At 40.4% G+C, this 17887-nt stretch overlaps 1 protein-coding gene across 4 annotated transcripts in view; it reads right to left on the bottom strand.

Moving 5' to 3' along the window:
• Nucleotides 1-1866: 1866 nt before the first annotated feature.
• The window catches only part of LOC110493827 (CSC1-like protein 2), a 100538-nt gene continuing 84517 nt past the window's right edge, over nucleotides 1867-17887 (bottom strand). For 3 of the 4 annotated variants that reach the window (XM_021568328.2, XM_021568331.2, XM_036949803.1), the window contains 10 exons: nucleotides 16534-16687; nucleotides 15413-15519; nucleotides 11514-11600; nucleotides 10552-10617; nucleotides 10106-10268; nucleotides 9917-10022; nucleotides 8287-8454; nucleotides 7873-8009; nucleotides 7647-7733; nucleotides 1867-5454 (listed from right to left, as the gene is read on the bottom strand). In XM_021568328.2, coding sequence (XP_021424003.1) covers nucleotides 5272-5454; nucleotides 7647-7733; nucleotides 7873-8009; nucleotides 8287-8454; nucleotides 9917-10022; nucleotides 10106-10268; nucleotides 10552-10617; nucleotides 11514-11600; nucleotides 15413-15519; nucleotides 16534-16687 — 1258 coding nt within the window. In that variant the 3' untranslated portion in view covers nucleotides 1867-5271. The remainder of the gene's footprint in view (nucleotides 5455-7646; nucleotides 7734-7872; nucleotides 8010-8286; nucleotides 8455-9916; nucleotides 10023-10105; nucleotides 10269-10551; nucleotides 10618-11513; nucleotides 11601-15412; nucleotides 15520-16533; nucleotides 16688-17887) is intronic. The other variant, XM_021568329.2, reaches the window with a different exon arrangement.

Below are 17887 nucleotides of genomic sequence, written 5' to 3'. Positions count from 1 at the left end.
AATACAGTGTAGACATTGTTAATGACTATTGTAGCTAGAAACTGTAGATATTCCATTAAAAATCATCTTAGGCATACCAAGGTTCATTATCAGCAACCATGACTCCTGTTAGTGATAGAATCCTATCAAGGCATGTTTATTTTTCAGATCACATTCTTTTCATAACTTAAATCCTTAGCAACAATGATAAATAAATCCCAATACATGTAACGGCATCGTCACACATAATACATAATACAGTTCCTTTTGCGATTTACAAAAATATCTCAAAAGCCTTTTTTCGTCACTGTAGAATAGTGTTATTGTAAAGTAACTTCATTTCCATTGAGAAATAGACTGTCCTTTAGCAAGCAAGCCTCTTAAAATATTTATTATATCAGGAAAATGTACTTCCACTGGATAGTTGTTAGTCTTGTGTTAGCGTGCATACAATCATGAACAGAGTGTTAAGTGCACACCAACTTAAAAGGGAAACAGACGTTACAGAACAGCGTAGACACAGAAAAGCTACAATATCTCCAGCATGTAGCTGTGGTTTTTAAACAGGGACAAACCACAATACAATGGTAATTTCAGTGTGTCTACAGAGGAAACTGTGCTGCTAATAACAAGACAACCACGGTACATGTTTTTATTTTCCTACCTGATAGAATGTTACCAATAGCCACAGCTTTCATAGATTAGCTTCATCAACAGATCGAAATGCTTAAAGTTGCAAACTAATACAATGCAAAAAAAACAAACAGATGTACTTTTTAAAAAAAAACAAGTACACCTGAGACTTGAACATTTCCTTAAGTCACTGCTCTAGTTCTATTTCTTTGCTGCATGTCAGGCTTGCTACTGCATGTTCCTGATGCAAATTGGTAAAACATCCTTTTTTTGTTACAACAAATCATTTTGCACAGAGACGATTCGTCCCGTTCCAAAACATGATAATAATAGTAATACAAAAACACAGGTATACAGTGACCTCTAGCAGATCTTCACTATCAGTGCACCTCATTTGTTGGACTAGTCAGTGGAGCCATACGCTTGGGCCTGGTTAATTTTTGGTCCCTAGTCTTTTCCATTTGGACCCATCCCTATGGTGTTCACAGATCTGAAAGAACTGGCTAGGTTTATGAAGAAATACTTAGAATGCTCCACTTAAAAGTATTAGGGAGATATAGTCAATGAACGGTAGTGATGGCTCTTCTTACCCAGTGATTTTAGTTATCTATTTCTCCCTTTGTTCTGTTATCCACTTTTTTTCTGTTTTGGACTGGATTATTTCATGAAATTGTGTTAGCTAATCCAAGTTCCTCATTTTAAAAGGCTAATTGGTCATTTGAAAACCCTTTTGCAATTATGTTATTTTATCTTTATTTAACTAGGCAAGTCAGTTAAGATCAAATTCTTATTTTCAATGACAGCGTAGGAACAGTGGGTTAACTGCCTTGTTCAGGGGCAGAACGACAGATTTTTACCTTGTCAGCTCGGGGATTCGATCTTGCAACCTTTCGGTTACCAGTCCGCTCCGTTGGCACAGCTGAAAACGGTTGTCCTGATTAAGAAAGCAATAAAACGGGCCTTCTTTAGACTAGTTGAGTATCTGGAGCATCAGCAATTGTGGGTTCGATTAGTTTTATTGCTTCTTTAATAGGAAAAACAGTTTCCAGCTGTGCTAACATAATTGCAAAAGGGTTTTGTAATGATCAATTAGCCTTTTAAAATGATAAACTTGGATTAGTTAACAATATGCCATTGGAACACAGGAGTGATGGTTGCTGATAATGGGCCTACGCCTATGTAGATATTCCATAAAGAAATCTGCCGTTTCCAGCTACAATACTCATTTACAACATCAACACTGTCTACACAGTATTTCTGATCAATTTGATGTTATTTTAATGGACTTTTCTTTCAAAAACAAGGACATTTCTAAGTGACCCCAAACTTTTGAATGTTAGTGTATATAGAAATCTAATCATAAACTTTTAGCAAACCATTCCCGATCCCGAATCCTTCTATCAAGGCATGTTTATTTTCATAACTTAAATCCTTAGCAACAGTTATAAAATAAAAAGTCTGTTCATGATAAATAAAAAAATCACAATAAATGTAACGGCATCGTCACAGCTTTCAACATAATACATAATCGGTATCACATCTGGAATAGGCTGTATCACTGAAAACAGTTCCTCTTGCGATTTACAAAAATATCTCAAAGCCTTTTTTCGTCACTGTAGAATAGTGTTATTGTAAAGTAACTTCATTTCCATTGAGAAATACTGTCCTTTAGCAAGCAAGCCTCTTAAAATATTTATTATACTGTCAGGAAAATGTACTTCCACTGGATAGTTGTTAGTCTTGTGTTAGCGTGCATACAATCATGAACAGAGTGTTAAGTGCACACCAACTTAAAAGGGAAACAGACGTTACAGAACAGAGTAGACACAGAAAAGCTACAATATCTCCAGCATGTAGCTATGGTTTTTAAACAGGGACAAACCACAATACAATGGTAATTTCAGTGTCTACAGAGGAAACTGTACTGCTAATAACAAGACAACCACAGTACATGTTTTTATTTTCCTACCTGATAGAATGTTACCAATAGCCACAGCTTTCATAGATTAGCTTCATCAACAGATCGAAATGCTTAAAGTTGAAAACAACTATCACAATGTAAAAAAAACAGATGTAAACATTTTTTTTTTTTTTTTTTTTTTAAACAAGTACACCTGAGACTTGAACATTTCCTTAAGTCACTGCTCTAGTTCTATTTCTTTGCTGCATGTCAGGCTTGCTATTGCATGTTCCTGATGCAAATTGGTAAAACATCCTTTTTTTGTTACAACAAATCATTTTGCACAGAGACGATTCGTCTCGTTCCAAAACATGATAATAATAGTAATACAAAAACACAGGTATACAGTGACCTCTAGCAGATCTTCACTATCAGTGCACCTCATTTGTTGGACTAGTCAGTGGAGCCACACTCTTGGGCCTGGTACATTTTTTGGTCCATTTGGCCAAATCCCTATGGTGTTCACAGATCTGAAAGGACTGGCTAGGTTTATAAAGAAATACTTAGAATGCTCCACTTAAAAGTATTAGGGAGATAGAGCCATCACTACTGTATATTGACAATACTTACCCAGTGATTTAATACTTCAGGAAAGTTACATTTAATTCTGCCTAATGTACCGGTTATCCACTTTTTTTTTGTTTTGGACTGGATTATTTCAAATTCATGAAATTGTGGTAATTTAAGATATATATGAAATGATATACATAGTTGTGCGTTCATTTATTTCTACCCAGTGCCTTTTATGGAAGTATTTGATTGCGTTTTCATGTGTTTTGTGCTTGAAGTGCATTAAGAAAAGAACTTGCACACTGCCTTTGAAATGTCATCACAATTTCCCAGGGTACAACTGTGAACACCAAATGGGGAAGTTGCTATGCGGGCTGAGAAAAGAATCCGAGAGCCAATTTGCATCAGACAGACGACACCTGGCTGATTGCACTTCAAATCAGAGACACACACTGCACCCAAACTGATGTGACAAAAATAAATGGAAGCATCGCTATTCATTGGTGCTGTATATCTGAACAATTACCTTCCATAGGTATGACTCCTGAAGAGCAAAAATACTACATTTTTAATCTACACATCATTTCTATTCCTTCAGAGAAAGCATAGAAAAACAGCTAATGCATTGGGACTTGGCTTTTCCAGAGATGCATATATCGTACTTCTGACTGGAGGATTTTAAGGGTAGAGAGTACTTGAGGCAAGACCAGTTTCTTCATGTCTCCCAGCTTTTCCCTGGATCTACAACATAGGCTAAACTATTGTACTATTGTGTACATGTTGAAGTTCTCCAAGGTGAACGGAACCCAGTTAGAGTAGAAGTTGCCTATTTGAACTATGCACCGACAAGAAAATGTGCTTCCTATTTCAGGTGTATATGTTCATATGTTTAAGGTGGTAGAGGTAAAATAAAAAATAAAAAGACAAAATAAAAACTGTACAACGTTAGTGGCTGCAAGAGTCACCAAGCCATCCATGACTGACCCTTTGGAAACTGAGATGGACAGGATGGAGGGGAGCAGCAAGACCAGGTGACTGACAGGGCATCACAGGCAGGAGGACAGTAGACAAATGCCATGGCAACACAAGTCACACCAGAAACCCCACAATCCATCTGAGCGGAACCCTGGTCTGCTTGGCATGCCATGCCCACTGCCGCCTTTGGAATATCGATGACACAACAGAGGGCCGATGTGATGGCCCTGATATCCTCCAACAGTGCCCATTCAGTGACGTGAGACACATGAAGTAAAAAAAATAAAAATAATAATACACAAACTTGACAGTGACTGCATCATGTTTTTATACGTCATGTTAAGATGGTGTCTCCAACCACATGGCTAGGATGTTCAGTGGCAGAGTGAATATCTTAGGACGAACATAAGATATCAAAGAAAAAAGGGGCAAGCAAAGTCCTTTTGTTCATAAGCTATGAGAAAGAAGACCTAATGCAGGGTGCTTTGCACATTGACAAGAATGAACCAAGTTTAGTTTGAGTACGAGTCTGTAGACCCATAAAAGTGAAATGGGACCTGTGCTTAGAGCAGGATTTCATTAGAGGCTTTGTAGCCTAATTTTCATGACCTCTCCACCAGTCCTGAGCCACACTGATGGGGATTTAGTAAGGAAACATGGATGAAAAGAAACCCAAACCAGGCACAATTTTGACCCCCTCTTTCAAATAAGAGACACAAAAACAGTTGGCATATTTTGGGATATGTACAAAGTCTAGGCTATTGTATGGTTTCTTTCCTGGGACTCCATCTTTTTGGATTGGATGAAAACCAGTGTTGGACTTGTGCTCCATAGAAGCTCCATAAAAGTGTAGGACTCCAGTAGATAAATAAATAAAACAAGGGGCGTCAACACCCAGATTCATATCGCGCTGATAGGTGTTCAAAATACACAGAGGGGACTTTGAAGAATCCGCAGAGACAAGCTCCAAATTATACTTAACAAAACCATTCACAATTACACTGTGTGTGTGTGTGTGTGTGGTGATGTAACTGGCATTTTCTGGTAATGCCAATGTGCAGAGGCACAATTGAAAAAAAATGGGGGAGGAATGACTGCAAATTGTTTTAGAATCCAAAGTGAAGTTGGTGGTTTGTTGTTCGTGTCTGGGATTCATCCTCTCCAAAATCCCTCTCTCACCATCTTTCGCTCTTTCCCCTTCTCCGCTGGTAGTGTTACTGGTGGACCTCGTTGGCTATGAGGCTGTCTTCACCGGACTGGAAGTCAGCTTCATTGAGACTATTCCCAGTGTTGATCATCTCCTCATCCTGTGAGGACCCCCGATCTTCCTCCCCACTGCCTGTGCAAGCATCATCCATGATTGGGTCCTGTAAAACCTGGGCAATGTACGTTGGTTGCTAAGGAGAAAAGAAACAAACATTCAATGTTATGAAGGATCCTGCACGTCACCATTAATATGTTTATAAATGGCATTGTGAGAAGTTAAAGGTGTTTGAATTTGTACTGATAATTTCAACTTCCACTTGTTTTTGAAAGAATACTCCTTAGCTTTGTATTGCTTCATACTTCATCATAACACACACACACACACACACACACACACACACACACACACACACACACATACATACATACATACATACATACATACATACATACATACATACATACATACATACATACAATGGTTGAGTTCCTGCCTGACTACATTGCAGATCAATGCCAGCTCTTACAAGCCCTGGATAGGTATTTAACATATCAGTTAAACACATCATATGATATAGCAAAAGGATGCCTGACTGCGTAGTCGACAACCATTGGTTGATGCAATACAACGCCTGCGCATCTAGTCGGGCAGAAAATCGCCCATTCTATGCGAGAAATGTTCACATGTTCAACTGCCAAGAATGTGAACCAATAGTAAATCAGCAAGACACTGCTGTTTGTTTACATTGAATATGATCAGAATGACTAGTGAACAAGCAACTTCAAAGTTCTTTATCTTTCTCTTATTCTTTCTTCTCTCTTTTTCTCTATTACAGATATTATAATTGACATTAAGACCTATTTAAAAGGGCTGCTGACTCCAAACCATCACTGGGACAGGGAATACACAGGGAGCAAATTGTCAAAAGTCTATAATAATGATGGATTGGATTTGTATTGCCCCTTTCAACCAACTTCGGTACTCAAAGCGCTTTACATCATAAGGGGGAAACTCACCTCATCCACCACCAATGTGTGGCACCCACCTGGGTAATGCACAGCAACCATTTTGTGCCAGAACCCTCACCACACATCAGCTAGCATGGTGGAGAGGTGAAGAGTGAAATATGCCAATTAGGGGATGATTAGTTGGCCATGATGGAATTTAGCCAGGACACCCCTACTCTTGCGATAAGTGCTGTGGGACTTTTAACAACCACAGAGTTAGGACACCCATTTAAAGTCCCATCTGAAAGATGCAAGCCTAAGCAGTGCAATGTCCCCTTCACTGCCCTGGGGTATTGGGATTTGATCTTAAGACCCGAGGTGAAGTGTCCCATACTGGCCCTCCAACACCTCTTCCAGTAGCATCTAGTCTCCCATCCAATCCAGGGATCGACCAGGGCCGACCCTGCTTAGCTTCAGAAGCAAGACAGAAGTGGGATGCAGAGTGGTATGCTGCTGATGAAAAGCTGACAGGGAGATGGTACGTAGTTGCATTGACAAGGAGACAAACATTTATATACAGCCAAGTCGGGCATCAGAACCCGACTCGTCAGAATTTCTACTATAACACAAGCAATTTAGCACTTGCAAACATAGCGTGATAGCAGGTCGAGCTGGTGATTTTCATGTCATGTAAAATTAAAGGAACATTTCATATTCATCATTTTCAGCACCTCCCCAACATCAGCATATATAATAATATATTCTATTTAGCTGACGCTTTTATCCAAAGCAACTTAGTCATGTGTGCATACATTTCACGTACGTGTGCTCTTGGGAAACGAACCCACATGAAAATGGTGTGTATCTATGTTTCGTACTCAAAAAGATAAAGAGGAAGAAAAGTATTTCCGATGACATGATCCGAAAACACTTGACATGGGCCGCGTTCGGGAGCATCAAAACCGTGATGCATCATTGTGACTAACTGATCTACAAATAATATTGAGTAGTTATTCATGATGCAAGCTGATTTGTAGATCAGTCAACTTGCTTTTCAAAGTCGGCTGCAATGTCAAAGTACTGTATAGCTTCAAAAAAAATATTAAAGCTATAACTTTGATCTCACAGACGGTTTGTCCTTGCACCGATAGCTCGGTCTATGAATTTGAGTGGTTACATTTCTCCAGTCTCATCTTTTTTTCATTTTCCAAAACAATGGCGGGTGGCTGCTTTGTTGTTTTTTTGAATCCCAGATTTGGACCAAAGTCAGATTGTTTGTCAAGGGAGCAAACAAACACACGTTCGTTGGAACACTGGACAAAATTACGCATTGCGATAACGTTGGGCCAATCTCACTGTGCCATCTGGACAGTTCCATTCTAGTCCCCCACAATTCAACAGCTTGGAATACAAAAAAAAAAAATTATCTGCTTACCTGAGACTTATTAGAAGGAGAGGAGAAGGTGCGGACTGGAGGGCGGCCATTTTCAACCACGTCAACATCTGTTTCCTTGGTGTCAATCTGTTTAAGGCCAGAGGAGGGAAGAAAAGGGGGAAAGAAGGGGAAAGAGCTGTCAGAGAGTCTCCTCTATGGTACTACTTGGCCTAAGTCTGCTACCTGAATTGAAGGACTGGACACTTGGCGTGTTGGTGAGCCGTACCTTGAGCACAGTGACCCGTACCTTGTAGTTGTGAGCGCTGAGGTACTTGAAGTGGCCGAAGCAGACGTGCGACAGGCATACCACAATGGTGATGATTAGGACCACCAAAGTGAACATGGACGTGGGGGTTACAAAGCCTGGGTTTTAAAAAAGTGCAAAGAGATGGTAATTTACTTTAATTTACTGTAATTTAATTTGTTTGACTTCAGGACTCACCCTCTGAAAAAGGTACTAACACATTATCTCACATTGTATATAGACTTATTTTTCTATTGTATCATTGACTGTATGTTTGTTTTACTCCATGTGAAACTCTGTGTTGTTGTATGAATAAATACACATTTAAACAATCCAAATTACCACTAATTCAGGAAAGAAAAAGCCCCCCCCCCCCCCCCAGCCCCTTACCCTTACCTGTGCGCATGGTGGAAAAGAATAGCAGCCAAAAAAGACAGAGGATGGGAGCTGCCACCACCTGATTGACAGCCCCGGAGTGGATTTTCTTGTCCAGTTTCGAGGGAAGGTAAGCGTAATACATGTTGTATCTATCCACCAGGTGCTTCAGCAGCATGTACATCAGACCTAGAAAGAGGGAGAAATTGTTTTGTTTGAGAACTGTTGTTTAAACGGTATAACTACTGAACATATACCTCCCCCCACCCATTTTAAGTATTTGCTGGAGACAACTGACATCAAATCAAATTGTATTTGTCACATGCGCCGAAAACAACAGGTGTAGACCTTACAGTGAAATGCTTACTTACAAGCTTACCAACAATGCCGTTTTAAGAAAATACCTAATAAAAAAAGTAAGAGATAAGAAAAACAAATGAAATAGCTGTACTACAGTGTACAGTGTAGTTACTCCACAAAACTAACCTAATTGACAGAGTGAAAAGAAGGAAGCAATTCACTTTTTGCCATGAATACAAAGTGTTATGTTTGGGGCAAATCCAATACATTACCGAGTTCCAATCTCCATATTTACAAGCATAGTGGTGGCAGCGTCATGTTATGTGTATGCTTGTAATCATTAAGGACTGGAGTTTTTCAAGATAAAAAAGAAACGGGATGGAGCTCAGCACAGGGAAAATCTTAAAGGAAAAGCTGGTTCAGTCTGCTTTCCACCAGACAGTAGGAGATTAATTAACTTTCAGCAGGACAATAACCTAAAACACAAGGCGAAATCTACACTGGAGTTGTTAGCCAAAACGACAGTGAATGTTCCTGAGTGGCCGTGTTACAGTTTTGACTTAAATCTACTTGAAAATCTATGGCAAGACCTGAAAGCGGTAATATCTAACAACATATACCCAATACATACAAATCTAAGTAGGAAAGAATTAACTATATATGGACGAGCGATGTCAGAGCGGAACTGACTACAACCAATTTGACAGAGCTTGAAGAATTTTGAAAATAATAAATGGGCAAATGTTGCACAATCCAGGTGTTGAAAGCTCTTAGAGACTTACCCAGAAAGACTCACAGCTGTATTCACTGCCAAAGGTGCTTCTACAAACTACTGACTCAGGGGTGGGAATACTTATGTAAATTAGATATTTATCTATTTAATTTTCCATACATTTGCAAAAATGTTTAAAAACATGTTTTCACTTTGTCATCATGGTGTATTACGTGTAGATGGGTGAGAAAACACATATGTACTTAAACCATTTTGAATTCAGGCTGTAACAACAAAATGTGGAATAAGTCAAGGGTTATGAATAAGGGTATGTCTTAGTAAAGATGCATTGCATATTGTACCTATACAGTGCTTTAACATAGAGATGCACAGTAGTAATGTATTAATACTGTATGTACACACCAGGAGTGGGTCAGCCTGTTCTAGGCATAACGCAGAGTTTAGTTTTCCCTAATTTCCTTGGTGATTCATTCTGACGCATACAAAGAACTACCAATAGGTGACCCAAGAGAGGGGAGAGTAGTCCTCTCTCTCCCCAGTCTCTCTTCCCCTACTCAATCTCTCCCCACTCTCTCCCTCTTACCCCTTTCCTCTCTGGGGAGAGGCGGGCTGACTCACCAAAGGGGACGATGATTGGACAGGTGATGCTGTATGTCATAACTACAGTGAAGACGGACATCATCCAGGCGTAGGCCGCTCCAAACTGGAATTCAAACGCTTGATGCTGTAGACACGAAAACATTCAGCATTGAAAAGTCAATTGAACTTGAGCACGGCAGTGGCAATATATTCCTTAAGGACTCCTACCCTCTTTACGTTGCGCCTCTCTGCAGAGGAACGGGCCAGGGACAGTCGGATCATATACATGAGCAAGCCTGGAATCCGCAGCAGGTCCATGGCGTTACCGATAAACGCTGAGGCGATGACATAGTTGACAAAGAAGGCTCCGTTGTCAGGGAGGAAGACACACCTTATACAGGGGGAGGCACCACCAGTGTGATTAGATAGCATTTACCATAGTACTGTAAATACATTTCACTGGTATTTACGAGTAATGGCCTGACAAATCACACAGTAACTATGCTTTGGTTTCATTGAGAGAAACGCTGTTATGTACCAGGTAATTAGCAATTGTGTTGAAAGTACAGTACCAGGACGTCCTACATATTTTCCCCATAATACCAGGCAAATACCAGCTGTAACAGCAATGGATCTTAACTATATTCCTCTTCTATAAAAATAGAAATACTTACTCAAATCTGACAGTGGCGTCAGCAAGGAATTTCTTATCAAACAGCCAGCGGAAGAAGACATCCAAACTGTATTAAAAGCAACAATAACAAAAATGAAATCAAATTAGCTTTCCTGGGCAGGTCATAATTTGGTTGATATCTGTAGGCAGATATTGGTTGATTATTCATGTGCCATTTATTTGATAAACTAATTTGGCAAATACAGAGCAAAACCAATCTCTACAAGGCATTTGGGCCAGGGTGGACTTGCACAGCCAGGCACTGTAACTTCCTACCTAGGGCCAAGGGGAACTACTGTACTTCACCTGCTGATTTCTACAGCTAAACCTCAATCTCTTTCCAGGTGCCAGGCATAAGATATGCCCCTACATTTACGATTTCATGTAGTTATATTTCAAAAAGTCTTCTATGATGGCAAAATAAATATAGCAACAGCTTAGGTTTTTGGGGTTATTAATGACATTGTCCAGGACTTTTGCAAACTTTTTAGCCAGTAGTTCTGAAAGTAGCGCTCATGAGCCATAAATGGATCCCCGAAAATGGCGTACTATGTCACATAAGTGCAGATATGTGCACCATGTCATTGCGCTCTCTTGCTAGCTGTCACTCAAATGGCGAGGGGCTGAAACTCATTGGCAAAAGTCTAATTGCTAGGGGACTGACCCACGTGGGGGAAAATTTTGGGAAAATGGTGCAGCACAGTTTCCAGAAGAACAGTCACTTTCATACTGGGGATTTCGTGGCTAATTGAGGGAAGACAGTAATTCTGCTCATCGATTATGCATAAACTACACATTGACACATCCAAAGTGGTAGGTTTAAAAAATAAGTTCTAGAGCATGTCTTTAAGGGATTTCATAAGGGATATTAGTTAAAAAAGTACAGGGCATATTACCTTAGTTGAAATAACCAACGACCTGCAAGAAATGTTTTGCGACTTTAAAACACAGTTTAACAGGTACCTGCTAAGGCCCAGTGAAGGCAGCAAGAGGACCATGAAGATAAGGAAGGTGTAGCACTTGTGCATGGTGGTCCGGTTCTCCCCCGACCTGCCCATTAAAAAAAAAGAGAAAAAGGCCAATGTCACTGATGGAGCATTAAATCACTTACATGATGATAATGGTCTATTTCATTTAGTTTCACGTATACTATGGCAGTTAAAAGCTGAATTACAGTAACATATACAAGAAACACATTTAAATTAATAAGATGAGATACAACCAATTTCAAATCAAAATGTCAGGGAGTTGAGGCAAGAAGGAAGGTTGAATGGTCTGAGTGGTGGAGGGAGCATCTTGATCACAGTCACAGCCAGGGAGCTCAGTGGTTTTACCAAGAGTCAGAGACGGGTCCGCAGCCATCAGCACACCTCGCTGTCGCCGACGTCTTCAGCCTCTCCTTGTGGACTCTGTAGGTAGCTACTCCTCTTCACTACTAATTTGTAGCACCCACTTGGGTGATGCCGCGAGCGCCAGACAGCCATCGGTAATCAGAGTAGCTGTCCTCATCTCTACAATTATACTAATTTAAGTGTGTGTGATCTTTAGAAAACCCCAAATCAAGTGGAAATAACATAGGTCAACTGTAAGAAACCCCTCCCATAAAATGTTGGTGATTCCCCATTGTCAACATCACATCTGCACAAAGAGCTGTTGGAATTAAAGATCTCTCAGAACATAACTTTAATGGCCACATGTACTCTTAAAGGTCCAATGTGGTTGTTTTTATCTCAATACCAAATCATTTCTGGGGAACAGTTAAGTAACTTACTGTGATTGTTTAAAATAAAATGATCAAAAAGAAACAAAAAACAGCTTCTCTGCGGTCACAGATTTTTGAGCAATCATTACAAGATGAGGGGAAAGCAGCACAAGTATTTTGATCAACTATTTTGAACTGGAATAAATGCTGCACTATTATCAATTACCAACACAATTCCAGTCAAAATAGAATGTTGTAAGAAATACTGAAGCCTACCATTGCTATATCCAACCCAACTGTTTGTTGCCACTATCATCCCAGTGGTTTTCAAACTTTTTGACCCGCGACCCCCAAAAAGGAGTGGTGCATTCCCCCACGCACACACATGCATGCACACGTAAACATGCATCCACAATCGCGCCACAAGTGTAGCCCGTCATTACAGCCATAAACGGTGACGCATAAACTGCTCTTTACACCTGCATGGATCGGAAGGTCATTCATTTTAGTAGCCAATATCAACAAGGGATATATCATGTCACTACTCTGGAGTCAACGCAGTTGGCTTGTGGTTAGTGTCTGACCTGAGATTGGAAGGTTGTGAGTTCAATCCCTGGCTGAGTTAAACAAAATAGGGTAAAAAAAGGGACCTGATGCATCTCTGCTTGGCACTCAGCATTAAGATGCTGTAGATTGGGGGTAAGGCCCTGTGCTAGACTAGCGCCCTGTCCAGACTCGCGCTACAGAAACAGGAGTTTGGCTCCTACCCTATGAGCCGCTACGGCTCGCATAAGCTTGTGCAAGGCTACATCTGCATTGTTTGGGGTTTTAGGCTGGGTTTCTGTATAGCACTTTGTGACATCGGCTGATGTAAAAAGGGCTTTATAAATACATTTGATTGACTGATTACTTACTCTGGAGTCCAGACAGAGCAAGCTAAATGATATGGCCTACTGGAGGTCATTTGCAGGGCTCTGGCAGTGCTCCTCCTGCTCCTCCTTGCACAAAGGCGGAGGTAGCGATGCTGCTGCTGGGTTGTTGCCCTCCTACGGCCTCCTCCACGTCTCCTGATGTACTGGCCTGTCTCCTGGTAGCGCCTCCATGCTCTGGACACTACGCTGACAGACACAGCAAACCTTCTTGCCACAGCTCGCATTGATGTGCCATCCTGGATGAGCTGCACTACCTGAGCCACTTGTGTGGGTTGTAGAATCCGTCTCATGCTACCACTAGAGTGAAAGCACCGCCAGCATTCAAAAGTGACCAAAACATCAGCCAGGAAGCATAGGAACTGAGAAGTGGTCTGTGGTCACCACCTGCAGAACAACTCCTTTATTGGGGGTGTCTTGCTAATTGCCTATAATTTCCACCTGTTGTCTATTCCATTTGCACAACAGCATGTGACATTTATTGTCAATCAGTGTTGCTTCCTAAGTGGACAGTTTTATTTCACAGAAGTGTGATTGACTTGGAGTTACATTGTGTTGTTTAAGTGTTCCCTTTATTTTTTTGAGCAGTGTATGTGAAATTCTTCAAATAGCCACCCTTTGCCTTGACAGCTTTGCACACTCTTGGCATTCTCTTAACCAGCTTCACCTGGAATGCATTTCCAACAGTCTTGAAGGAGTTCCCACATATGCTGAGCACTTGTTGGCTGCTTTTTCTTCAGTCTGAGGTCCGACTCATCCCAAACCATCTCAATTTGGTTGAGGTCGAGGGATTGTGGAGGCCAGGTCATCTGATACAGCACTCCACCACTCTCCTTGTTGGTAAAATAGCCCTTACACAGCCTGGAGGCGTGTTGGGTCAGTGTTCTGTTGAAAAACAAATGATAGTCCCACTAAGCGCAAACCAGATGGGATGGCGTATCACTGCAGAATGCTGTGGTAGCCATGCTGGTTAAGTGTGCCTTGAATTCTAAATAAATCACAGACAGTGTCACCATAACACCTCCTCCTCCATGCTTTACAGTGGGAAATACATTGGTTCACCCACACCGCGTCTCACAAAGACACCGCAGTTGGAAACCAAAAATCTCCAATTTGGACTCCAGACCAAAGAACACATTTCCACCAGTCTAATGTCCATTGCTCGTGTTTCTTGGCCGAAGCAAGTCTCTTCTTCTCATTGGTGTCCTTTAGTAGTGGTTTCTTTGCAGCAATTTGAGCATGAAGGCCTGATTCACACAGTCTCCTCTGAACAGTTGATGTTGAGATGTGTCTGTTAGTTGAACTCTGTGAAGCATTTATTTGGGCTGCAATCTGAGGTGCAGTTAACTCTAATGAACTTAGCCTATGCAGCAGAGGTAACTCTGGGTCTTCCTTTCATGTGGCAGTCATCACGGGGCGGCAGGGTAGCCTAGTGGTTAGAGCGTTGGACTAGTAACCGGAAGGTTGTGAGTTCAAACCCCCGAGCTGACAAGGTACAAATCTGTCGTTCTGCCCCTGAACAGGCAGTTAACCCACTGTTCCCAGGCCGTCATTGAAAATAAGAATTTGTTCTTAACTGACTTGCCTGGTTAAATAAAGGTAAAAAAAATAAAAAAAAAAATAAAAAAAATAAATAAAAAAAATAAAAATAAAAAAAAATCACAGCCAGTTTCATCATAGCACTTGATGGCTTTTACGACTGTACTTTAAGAAACTTGAAAAGTTCTTGACCTTTTCTGGATTGACTGACCATGTCTTAAAGTAATGATGGACTGTCGTTCCTCTTTGCTCATTTGAGCTGTTCTTGCCATTATATGGACTTGGTATTTTACCAAATAGGGCTATATTCTGTATTCCCCCCTTACCTTGTCACAACACAATCGATTGGCTTAAACGCATTAAGAAAAGAAATTCCACAAGTTAACTTTTAACAAGGAACACCTGTTAATTGAAATGCATTCCAGGTGACTACCTCATGAAGCTGTTTGAGATACTGCCAAGAATGTGCAAAGCTGTCGTCAAGGCAATGGGTGGCTATTTGAAGGATCTCAAATATAAAACACTTTTTTGGTTACTACATGATTCCACATGTGTTATTTCATCGTTTTGATGTCTTCACTATTATTCTACAATGTAGAAAATAGTAAAAAAATAAACAAAAACCCTTGAATGAGTAGGTGTTCTAAAACTTTTGACCGGTAGTGTAGTTAGGATAGGAAAGTGAACAGTACCTCGTCCAGTGTTTCTCGAAGAAAGCAGAGTAGTAGACAATGGTGGGCAGCAGGGCAGAGAAAGCCCACAGGAGCAAAGTAGGGAAGAACTGGGTGATGATGGGGTTCTGGAGAAAAATTACAGGGGAACAGAAGACAGACATTTCCTTAAGTGTCAACAAAGCCTTGCTCCGCAAAGGCCCTCAGATTCAGCTCTGTACCAAAAAGCATTCGATTCTGGTCCAACTGCAATCTATAACGCCATGCTAAGAACAATGACTGAATTCTCACTGACCAAAGTACTAAGGCAGGGCAGGGTATGACTATTAAATTACGTCAGAAGCTTTGCTGGTTTTGATTTTTACCCTCTAATCAAGGACTGAATCAGACCTGGGAAAGCAGGGTTGTGTTCATTAAATGAATGAAATTAAATGGAAAGGGACTACCAAGAATTCACCAATAACAATAGTCATTTTCCATTTTCCTCTGCAAAACATTTAAAATGTTATTTTGTGGTCTACCCTAATAGTGTTTATTCAAACCTCTCCTCGGGGATCCCCAGACTTTTCAAAATCTTTGGATAATCCTGAACTAGCTCTCACCTAAATGACATAGTCAAAGGCTTGATGATTATTGACAAGTTGAATCAGGTTTGCAAGCTCTGGAATATATCAAATACATGGAACGGCTGGGGGTTTAAGAACCACTGCCCTAATAAACACAACCCAGATTAACTCTGGTCAATCAATGACATTCAATTAACGAACAAGTAGAAAAGAAAACTAGCAGTGATATGGCTTTCTAGGGCTGGAATAAATTGCCCTGTACAAGGGCGTACTAGCAAATTCACAGTGCATAATTTTCTTTCATTATGTCAACGTATAATCAATTTAAGTTTCAGTTGACGAAGCCTTTTTAAAAAAAATACATATTTTAAAGGTATTTTCAGATTGAACATATAGTGGGAGAGAACAACATTGGGGAAAGATAGAGAAAGGTTGTATCAAAGGGCAGAAGGCTGGATTCGAACCCATGCCGATACTGAGGACCTGTGTAGCAGAGGCTGCTAGACCAGCCAGGCCACAACAAAACCTTTGATATGTAGTGAAATACATTGGGGGGGATATTGAAGATGTCCTTACATTGAGATACTCCACAGGCTTGGTGACATTAAACTTGTCCATCGTGGAGATAATGATGGCGGGGGTGGTGAGAAAGAAGAGCAGGAGGAAAAGGATGCAGTTGATGATGAAGCAGCGAATCCACCAGGAAACCCCCCCCAACGATAAGTGCTCCCTGTCAGAGAGAAGTTGATATACACAGAGATCATTTGTAAATCATCCAACATTTAAACAAGTCATCCCAATCTGAACATTAAAGTGTTACCTTCATATCAGACTTAATACAATACCTTCTGATAAGGTAATATAAATATAAAAGAAAAATAGAACACTAGTTTTGGTGTTCATCACTTAAAAGATGTCAATACAATCATAAGATTTGTTGATATCAAATCTACGGATATCAAATTTATCGACCAAAATTCACACCTGTGTGCACACACACATACTATTATTCTGTTTTATGGGCCCTGACCAATTGTGCTATTATTATTATTATTAGATTTTTTTGCTGATTTTAACTTTTTGGTAGATGATGTTACCGCCATCGTTTCCTATGACCGAAAGAGCTTCTGGGTATCAGAACAACGATCCTCGATTTGGAGGAGGATTTCTACTTCAATGAGTCGCTGACGAAGGACCAAACCCCAGACATTCGAAAAAGGAAGAGGCCGCGTTAGAGACTGGCACGAGTGGATAAACCACCTCTACTCTCGGTTCTATTGGCGAATGTGCAATCACTGGAGAAAAAAAAAACTGGACAAGCTACGTTCGAGACGATCATATCAACATGATCTGAAGAAACCTAATATCCTATGTTTCTCCGAGTCGTGGATATTTTTTTCTATATAATCGTCAGGACATAACTGCAGTGTTGGGTAAATTCAAGGAGGGTGTTAACAGCTGATGCGCAATCTATATTATTAAGGAAGTTGAGGTTTTGCTCGCCTGAATGAGTATACCTCATGATAAGCTGTAGACCAGGTATTCCCAAACTGGAGAACGTCAAATAAAAACGTCAAATAAAAGAGATTTAAATAATTTAAAATACGTAATACACACACAAAAATTAGCCATTTTTTTATATTTTTCTTCCTTCACATTTTCAAACAGTGCATTTATATTTTCCAACGGGGAAATACATGAGTGAGGTGTTTTTCCCCCTCGCCTGAGTAGCCTCATTTCACTGCCAAAAATAAAAATAAACCATCTAGTGTTCAGCGAAATAACAAATGTGAAATAGAGGTAGCCTAGTCAAATAATTAACATTCAAATCACATTAACCCTTACTCTCTTGCGGGAATTGCATGTATGTAGCCAAACGTAGCTCCTGCTCATGTTATTATCTGTACTGATGGTGCAAAAGCCATAACAG

This window comes from Oncorhynchus mykiss, chromosome 17, assembly GCF_013265735.2.
Source record: "Oncorhynchus mykiss isolate Arlee chromosome 17, USDA_OmykA_1.1, whole genome shotgun sequence".
Taxonomy (NCBI): Eukaryota; Metazoa; Chordata; class Actinopteri; order Salmoniformes; family Salmonidae; genus Oncorhynchus; species Oncorhynchus mykiss.
Note: the sequence above shows the minus strand (reverse complement) of the source record. Positions and strands in the feature narration are given on the sequence as shown.